At 43.9% G+C, this 10,000-nt stretch overlaps 1 protein-coding gene across 1 annotated transcript in view; it reads right to left on the bottom strand.

The window, feature by feature from the left end:
* The window catches only part of ERCC3 (ERCC excision repair 3, TFIIH core complex helicase subunit), a 72,171-nt gene that overhangs the window by 61,555 nt on the left and 616 nt on the right, over positions 1-10,000 (bottom strand). The window contains exons 2-8 of the mRNA XM_077449654.1: positions 9,262-9,464; positions 6,446-6,682; positions 6,138-6,187; positions 3,884-4,019; positions 3,629-3,793; positions 2,704-2,908; positions 149-463 (exon numbers count right to left, since the gene is read on the bottom strand). Coding sequence (XP_077305780.1) covers positions 149-463; positions 2,704-2,908; positions 3,629-3,793; positions 3,884-4,019; positions 6,138-6,187; positions 6,446-6,682; positions 9,262-9,464 — 1,311 coding nt within the window. The remainder of the gene's footprint in view (positions 1-148; positions 464-2,703; positions 2,909-3,628; positions 3,794-3,883; positions 4,020-6,137; positions 6,188-6,445; positions 6,683-9,261; positions 9,465-10,000) is intronic.

Below are 10,000 nucleotides of genomic sequence, written 5' to 3'. Positions count from 1 at the left end.
CACACAGATATACTGCAGCAGGGCGGTCCTCCTGCATGAAATCACATACCTGACAACTGGTAAACTGGGGGGGGGGGGTGAAGGGGCAGAACAACAAGACTTTTTTTTTTTTTTTTTTTTTTTAAAGGTGAAGGTCTGCTCCAGTTACCTGGAATGGTGTGCACCTCGTCTAGAATCATCAGACCCCACTCCTGACTTTTCAGCCACTCCATCACCCTCTCAGCTTCCCAAGACCTCTTGGTGGTATGTCCCAGCATGGAGTAGGTGCTGATGGCAATCGAGCAGCCGATGGGCTTGTCCTTGGCGTCGGAGGTAAAACGGCATATCTGGCTGTCGTCGATGGTGGACCACATCTTGAACTGCGCTTTCCACTGCTCCACGGAGACAGCGGAGTTCCCCAAAATGAGGCACCTCTTCCGAACGGTACAGGCGGCCGTGACGCCAACCAGAGACTTTCCCGCACCTGGCAAAACACACAGGAGGTCCACATCATTTACCACACTTTTTTTTTTTTTTTTTTTTTTTTTTTTTTTTTTTTTACATATTTTAACATTAGTAACTGGACTGCAAATATAACCAGATCACGGCAGCTTTGTGGTCGAAGCCAAAATTCTGTGATCGTTTTTTTCTTTTTAACACTTACATGCCTAAGCCTATTTCTAACATTTGCTGCATAGAAGTTAAAATCTCTATCTATCCATACATACACACATATCTATATCCATCTATATAGCCCCACACACACACACACACACACACATATCTATCTATCTTGATAGAGATACAGATATATACACACACACATACTTTTTTTTTAGCAGAGACCCTAGAGAATAAAATGGCGATCGTTGCAATATTTTATGTCACACTGTATTTGCGCAACAGTCTTTCAAAACGCAACTTTTTTGTACAATGTGAAAGATGATATTACACCGAGTAGATAGATACCCAACAGGTCATTCTTTGAAATTGCGCACACTCGTGGAATGGTGAAAAACGACGGTACCTAAAAATCTCCACAGGCAATGCTTAAAAAAAATAAAATAAATTACGGTTACCAGGTTAGAGTTACAGAGGAGGTCCAGTGCTAGAATTTATAGCTCTTGCTCTGACGTTCACGGCGATACCTCACATAGGCGATTTGAACACTTAACATATGCTGGTGCGACTTACGTGAGCGTTTGCTGCGCAAGCTCGCAGGGAGGGGGGGGGGGGGGCGCTTTACATTTTTATTTTTCTTCTTAATTTTATTTATTTATTTTTATTGGACCTCTTCTGTAACTCTAACCTGGTAACCGTTAATTTTTTTTATTTTTTCTTATTAATTTTTTTTTTTTTTTTACATTTTGATCCCTTTTATTGCTGTCACAAGGAATGTAAACATCCCATGTGATGGAAATAGGTGGTGACAGATACTCTTTATGGAGGGATCGGGGATCTAGAAGACCCCAAATCCCTCCTTTGCACTTTAAAGTATTCCGATCAGCAAAAACGGATATTCTTAATACTGTACATTTTTTAAATATCGCCACCATTGACAGCAGAGTAAAACGGAAGTGACGTCGCTTTCACACAAAGGAGACTCGATCAAAGCTATTTCCGGCTTCCTTCCAGTCTCACTCTAGCCGGCGGAAGTGCCGTCCCGCTCCTTCAGGATAACAGCCGAGCTGTAAAATTTTTGTTGCAGGGGATGCCCAAAATCTGACTTGTACTCTTAGTGCAGACTTCTGGGAAAATCAACGAGCCAATCACACAAAGCAGGAAAAATACATTTCTATGGGGCACTCTGTATACCATCTGTGTACAAAACACCTCCAGGCGGCCATATTGCATTTTACAGAAAACTACAGAGGCTGCAGATTAAAAAAAACGGAAAGGTCATTTTTAGAAACATTCAATTACAATATGACTATATACAATTTTTTTTCTGTATTTTTTTTTTTTTTTTATTTGCTTTCCCCCCCCCCCCATGAAAGTGGAGATACCCTTTAACTTTTTTTTTGTGTCTCTGCCGAACAGCTCCTCTCCTGAAAGCGCTGCTAATGTGTTTTTCTGCCTCGCATTGCTCCTGCCTCAAAACGCCCCTCCATGTTAGCCTATGTAGGTGTTTACAGGCTTTTAGAAGCAGAAAAAAAATAAATAAATTTGCAGTGTATTCAGGAGAAAAGCATTTCAACTGAATAAAAAAAAATAAAAAAAAATTGCCAATCACACCTTAACATGTGTAAACGTACCCAAGCTCTAAGCAGGTTTATCACTTGAAAATTCATTCAAAAGCCCTGAATTAATATACTGGCCAATGAAATAAACGCCCACATGCACGGCATGCCTGAACGCACCTGAACGCAATTGAAAAACGTGGCTTTAGACAAGTTTTTAACACTGTTTTTTCACCTGCCAAGAGAAAAAGGCGTTCAGAACTAGGCATGTTAACTTAGAAGCACGGCAACCCGATCTACATTTTCTGAAATCAGCACTGGGATTATGTTTTGTGGCCCTCACTGAAGCGGAGCCCTTTATTTCTGTGCTCTCCGCTTCGGCACAGCCCAGGGTGCCACGTCCCTCATCAGGCAATCTCTAGCCTTGGGCAGCTCAAATATAACAAAAAAATGGCCACACAGTGTCTCTGCCTGAATGCCGGGCCCCCTAGCTGACAGCATGTGACCCACACCATACCACCAGCACAATAATAAAAATTCTCACCGCAAGGCAGGACAATCACGCCAGAACGAGCGCGCCCGTTGCCAAACATCTTGCGCAAACTTTTCTCCTGGTACGGGCGCAGGACGGCGGTGGGTTTCAGGTCGATGTTAATGTCAGGATTCATGGTGTCGTTTCTGAAATCGTACTCAGCCAATAAAGGATACTCCAGTTGGATGCATTGTTTCTGGAGCAACTCAATGTGTTCCTATTGGCCAAAAGAGAGCATCAAACAAGTCACCGGCAACTCGCAAACAGTAAAAAGTCCAAATATTTTATTAGCTATCATTTGTTAGTAATATATATAATATATTATATATATATATATATATTTATATATATATATATATATATATATAATATATTATAGTAATATATGTTAGCTGGTCTCGTCTAAAGATTGGAGGATTTGAAACAATACAACGTAACAATTCATTCCAATGCAGGTAAACTTAATCCGATGATTGCAAGGATCAGATCCCATTCTTTAACCACTTGCTTACAGGGCACTTATACCCCCTCTTTCCTGCCCAGGCCACTTTTCAGCTCTCAGCGCTGTCATGCTCATACAACAATAGAGCTTTTTTTTGGATGGTATTTAATCACCACTGTTTTTTTTTTTGCTAAACAAAAAAAAAAAAAAAATGAAACAAAATAAATAAATAAAAAAAGAAAAACATTGCAAAATTTGATAACAAAATATGAAGCAGGTAATTTTTCTCCTTTAAATTTTTCTCCTTCAAAGCCCAATTTGCACTGCAATAGATGCGGAATAATCCACCTGGATGCACAGAGTAGTTGTGGTGATATGTCCAGTTTTACTAAAACACGTCAAAGTTGTAAAATTGTGCTTAGCCATTAGCATTTGTTTTCCTGTTAGGTGTGAAGGGGTTATAACTTGTAGCCAATCAGAACTAACGAATTTTACCTGTTTGACTTCAAAGGAGACCGTCTGTGTTTCCTCCTCCTCCTCTTCTTCCTTGTCCATTTGCTCATAAAAGTCGAACAAGTCGGCAGGAATGTCGGTTTTGTTCTGTGTCTCGGGAACCTGGGAGGTGGAGGGTCCGCTGGCGGGGTCACTGGCCTTGGAGATCTGTAAACGCCAAAAGGCAGAGTTATAAATAAAAAGGGGTGAAGCGGTTTAGAAGGGGATAAAGAGAACCAGTCAATGGACATGACTTACAGCTGACTTGCTGGTAAAGGTCTCGGTGATTAGTTCGGTGTCCTCACCCTCCTCATTGCGCAGTCGGCAGCTTCGTATGACAGAATCCTGTAGGAGGTCCTGGATGACCTCCGGGTGGGCGCTCTCTACAAAGTACCTTGAGGAGGGAACGTGTGGACATTTTAAGAGACCCTTACACCACATGTGTCAAACACAAGGCCTGCAGGCCAAATCTTTCCCGCCAGGCCATTTCATGTGGACCTTACACCTCTCCTGCATCTGTGGCACCTCTCTTGTCACCACCCCCCCCATTTTTTCTCAGCAGTCGGCAGCAGAGGGCCCACTCCTACAGATCCTGCACCCTGCAGCTGCAGTACCCTCTCGTCTGTGCTTCCCCTAGTCTCAGCATTCAGCAGACTTCAGTCCTCCTCTAAACTCTGCAGTTTCTGATTCCCAGCTCTGCCCCCAGCATCTTCCTAGCAGTAGCAAAAGGTAAGGGGGATCATTTGAGAAAGGTAAGGGGGGGGGGGGGGGTGCACTGTGATGTAAGGGAGGGATTCAACTTTTAATGGGGGGAGGTCTTTAGTACTGATGTAGGGGGGTTGTTCTGGACATCTGGTCTTACAGATACAAGCAGCCCTTTGAGAGCAACCATAATGCTGATGAGGCACACAATGAAATGGAGGTCGACACTCCTACCTTATATCATAATACAGCACCTTCAAGACTTGTGTTCCTTGATCCATCTCGTGTATATCGTATACTGTGTGTATATATAGACCTCGTATACACCATATACTGTGTGTATATATAGACCTCGTATACACCATATACTGTGTGTGTATATAGACCTTGTATACACCATATACTGTGTGTATATATAGCCCTCGTATACACCGTATACTGTGTGTATATATAGCCCTTATATACACCGCATACTGTGTGTATATATAGACCTCGTATACACCATATACTGTGTGTATATATAGACCTCGTATACACCATATACTGTGTGTATATATAGACCTCGTATACACCATATACTGTGTGTATATATAGACCTCGTATACACCATATACTGTGTGTATATATAGACCTCGTATACACCATATACTGTGTGTATATATATAGACCTCGTATACACCATATACCGTGTGTATATATAGACCTCATATACATATATACCGTATACTTTGTTCAATGCAAAACAGTTTTGCCACGGGAGGAGTCTGTCCCTTTACCCGCACCATTCTTCCCCCCGGACCGCTGATAAACAGAGGTCTGCTTTTACACTTTGCACTCACTGAGAACCAAAAGAGAATGCATCCGGTATGCCACAAATGTAAAGCATGTAGCGAATTATCCAGTGTTGGTGTTTTGTGGTTCTTCCTGATCCTATGGACAGTTTGCATCCCTGACCACTACACTTCAAAAGCAGACCCGAACCTAAACAAAAGATTCAAGATCTGATCTTACAGGGCATACAGAAATGTTAAATCTGTCCTCCAGCCTTCCCTCTTACACAGTTGTATCGGCTCCTCTCCTGGAGAGAAATGGCTCTCCTCCAACTTCACCGCACACTGTGAGCTTCTCACAATGTGCAATAGAAGCTGCAGCAAGTCAGATAGAGCCCCGCCTCAGATAAAGGGTCATCTTGATTTCACTGCACAATGAGCTTCTCACAAGCTGCTAGCGGACATCCAGCATCATTTTAGCCCACTCCTCCCCCAGACTGACTGCCCTGCCCATTGGTCACTTTTTTCATTCATTGGATTTCAGTGCTTTTAAAGTGTTTGTTGACACCCCACCCCCCCCAAAAAAAAAAAAAAATGAACAATGAAGAACAATGGGAATTTGTGTGACCTTAGAGGGGAAATAAGGCAAAAAAAAAAAAAACTGCACAGTCACAAACCGATAAGTTATCAATTAACAGCTGGCCACACCCACTGGTTTTTGGATTGAGAACACTCCGCCTCTGCTGATAAAACCCTCCCATTGTGAGGCAACAGTTCCGCTTTCATTGGGATTCTGGTTTCATTGAACGATGTGTATTTTAGATTACAGAACACTCCATATGCGCATGCTTGTTCCAGGTCCCATGCATCATGGAACGAATCAGCATGACCAGAATCTGTCTCCTCCAATACTACTGGATCTGGACTTCTCCCTATCCTGACCGGCTTCCTTACCTAGAATCTTGGGAGCATCATGTCATTTGAATCTAGAATTCTGCACAATCAGATATATAATAAGACATCAGAAAAACAGGACTTACCTGTTGTGTTTCAGAACCAGCTTCACCTTCCCGTAGCTGACAGTACAGAGCTGTAAGAGGGTAGAAGGAAACAAATGATGAAAAACCATGCCAAAGTTGGGAGTCTTTGGCAATTATAGTGATTAAAGTTTTGTTTTTTGGTTTAAAATAAAAAACAAACAAGTTATACTTACCTACTCTGTGTAATGGTTTTGCACAGAGCTGCCCGGATCCTCCTCTTTTCGGGTCCCTCGCCGGCACTCCAGGCCCCTCCCTCCTGCACAGTGACCATCCCACCCCCCGCAACCAGTTGGCGGTGACGCTCTCACCTTGATGAACTGTACGATTCCCTCCGGGACTCCAGTTTTGCTGAGCTTCTGCAAATACTCTATGATGTCGCTGGTCTGCAGGCCCACACTAACCGCGGCGTACAGCGAATATGCTGTAAGTTTATACTCGTGAACATGCTGAGGTCTGCAGACCGGCTCAGAGATGGCCACCAGGAAGTCCTGGGCATATTTATAGACCGGGGAGAAGGCTTCCAGGAAGACGTGCCCGTCTGGTGCCTGGGGAGAGAAAGAAAAATGAAATGTGAATGCCGATGTCCAATGGGAGATCAGAATATGGGGTATAGAAAGGGGGGGGAGGGGGGCAAGCAGGTAGATGGATTCTACTCATTATGGAGGGAGTCAGGATAACAATTAGCCATGTTTTTTTGGCCACTTGCTTACCGGGCACTTAAACCCCCCCACCCTCCTGCCCAGACCAATTTTCAGCACCGATTCACTTTGAATGACAATTGTGCGGTCATACAACACTGTACCCAAATTAATCGGATCTCATAGTTTGTTATAAAATTTAGCAAAAATGTAATTTTTCTCCTTCATTGATATGCACTGATGAGGTAGCACTGGTGGGCACTGATAGGCATGGATAAGGCAGCACTGATAGGTGGCACTGTGGGCAGTGATAAGTGGCAACGATGAGCTAGTGGGAGCTCTCCTTGATCGGGTGCTAATTTTTTTTTAGCACTGATCACTGTATTCGTGTCACTGGTTCCCAAAAAAGGACATCAACTTTATTTACAGCGTCGCACAACCGCGCAATTGTCAGTTAATGTAATGGAGTGCTGTATCTCAAAAAAATGGCCTGGTCATGGGGGGGGGGGGGGTAAATCTTCTAGGGGGCAAGTGGTTATTTCGTTTCATTAGCATATTGATACGTAGAGGGTTCTTTACTGTAGAGCGCCAAGGATGTGGAATTCCCTTCCACATGCGGTGGTCTCAGCGGGGGGCATCAATAGTTTCAAGAAACTAATAAATAAGCGCCTGAACGACCACAACATACAGGGATATACAATGTAATACTGACATATAATCACACACATGGGTTGGACTTGTGCCTTTATTTCAACCTCACCTACTATGTAAATGTATTTACCCACATTTCTCCAATTAAAGCTGAAGGTTGTATCTGTTATATTTTTCTCTTGCTGTTGTTAAATTCCCTTTTGCAAAAAAGTTTTCTCTCTATTTTGGGGTCACCAGTACGGTATTTGTATATTGAAATCATATCCCCTCTCAAGCGTCTCTTCTCCAGAGAGAATAAGTTCAGTGCTCGCAACCTTTCCTCATAACTAATATTCTCCAGACCCTTTATTAGCTTTGTTGCCCTTCTTTGTAGTCGCTCCATTTCCAGTACATCCTTCCTGAGGACTGGTGCCCAGAACTGGACAGTATACTCCAGGTGCGGCCGGACCAGAGTCTTGTAGAGGGGAGAATTATCGTTTTATCTCTGGAGTTGATCCCCTTTTTAATGCCAATATTCTGTTTGGTTTGTTAGCGGCAGCTTGGCATTGCATGCCATTGCTGAGCCTATCATCTACTAGGACCCCCAGGTCCTTTGACATCCTACATTCCCCCAGACTATAGATTGCATTCATATTTTTGCCACCCAAATACATTATTTTACATTTTTCTACATTAAACCTCATTTGCCATGTAGTTGCCCACCCCCCATTCATTTGTTCAGAACTTCTTGCAAGGTTTCCACATCCTGCGGAGAAGTTATTGCCCTGCTTAGTTTAGTATCGTCCGCAAATACAGAGATTGAACTCTTTACCCCATCCTCCAGGTCGTTTATGAACAAATTAAATAGGATTGGTCCCAGCACAGAACCCTGGTGGACCCCACTACCCACCCCAACCATTCCGAGTACTCCCCATTTATCACCACCCTCTAAACTCGCCCTTGTAGACAGTCTATAATCCATGCACTCACCCTATGGTCCATGCCAACGGACCTTACTTTGTACAGTAAATGTTTATGGGGAACTGTGTCAAATGCTTTTGCAAAATCCAGATACACCACGTCTACGGGCCTTCCTTCATCTAGATGGCAGCTCACCTCCTCATAGAAGGTTAATAGGTTGGTTTGGCAAGAACAATTCTTCATGAATCCATGCTGATTACTGCTAATGATACCGTTCTCATTACTAAAATCTTGTACATAGTCCCTCATCATTCCCTCCAAGAGCTTGCATACTATTGATGTTAGGCTAACTGGTCTAATTCCCAGGGATGTATTTTGGGCCCTTTTTAAATATTGGTGCTACATTGGCTTTTCTCCAATCAGCTGGTACCATTCCAGTCAGTAAAAATTAGGAACAATGGTCTGGCAATTACTTGACCGAGTTCCCTAAGTACCCTCGGGTGCAAGCCATCTGGTCCCGGTGATTTATTAACATTAAGCTTCCCAAGTCTAATTTTAATTCTGTCCTCCTTTAACCATGGAGGTGCTTCCTGTGATGTGTCACGAGGATAAACACTGCAGTTTTGGTTACTGAAGCCCCCCGATTCCCTCGTGAAGATGGGGAAGAAGAATAAATTCAAAATCTTCACCATCTCCCCATACTTTGTAACCAGAAGTCCTTCCTCATTCTTTATGGGGCCAATATGGTCTGACCTCCCTCTCCTGACCTTCTGAAAATGCCTGCCTTCCGGCTCTCATTTTTACGATTGGCTCCAATACTTTAAGCGTAAGTGATGTGTCAGGGACTCAGAATATTGAGCCAAGAAGGACATCATGAGAGGTGAGTGAAGGAAAGGCCAGCCATGGCAGTCCCTACGTTTTCCTCTGACACCTACCACCCACAGCGGACGGGAGGAGTGATCGGTCTTCAGGGACATCTGCGATCGGTAATCTTTAGCTCCGTACTCGTCCAACTTTTGGGAGGTTTCATCCACCTGCTTCCCAGCCGCGGATGGCACGGCCTCCTGGTCATTGCCTGGGAGTTCATCGTCGTCATCATCATCCTCGTCATAGTGACGCTTCCTGGATTTTTTCTTGTCTGGAACAAAGAAGAAAAATGACAGTTAAGATGTGTGAATAGCCAAAGATTTTATTGGATTTGGATAGAGTAGGTAAGAGTAATAACCCCTTCCACCCATTGGGGAGAGTTCTTTTCCCTGCACTTCCTGTCCAGAAGATACAACAGGAAGTAAGAGGAAATCTTTACAAATCGTGATAAAACACCACTGGGGGTAGCTATCACCAGAAGAGGTGTCCCCACTGAAACATTTCCCCTCACCTCTCCTAGGGACATTCTGTCTTGGGTGATAACAGTCACCATAATAAAGGGGGAGAATCTACCCAGCGGGGGACACAGCAATAAAAACCTGACAGAGGATTAATACATCCCAATGCTACTCAAAGAAATGGTTTAATCTCCTGCTCAACTCAACTCCCGACACTGCACTTTTGTCACTCCCCCCCCCCCCCCCCCCATGACACTCCGACTCCCGGCGCGCTCCAATAGCGCGCTCCAACTCCCGGCGCGCTCCCCCGGGACGCTACAACTCCCGGCATGCTGTGACAGCTCTCCAG

This window comes from Lithobates pipiens, unplaced genomic scaffold (assembly GCF_037356315.1).
Source record: "Lithobates pipiens isolate NorthernLeopardFrog02 unplaced genomic scaffold, aLitPip1_a1.2 Scaffold_22, whole genome shotgun sequence".
Lineage (NCBI taxonomy): Eukaryota > Metazoa > Chordata > Amphibia > Anura > Ranidae > Lithobates > Lithobates pipiens.
The sequence above is the reverse complement of the archived record's forward strand: the minus strand, read 5'-3'. Positions and strand labels throughout refer to the sequence as shown.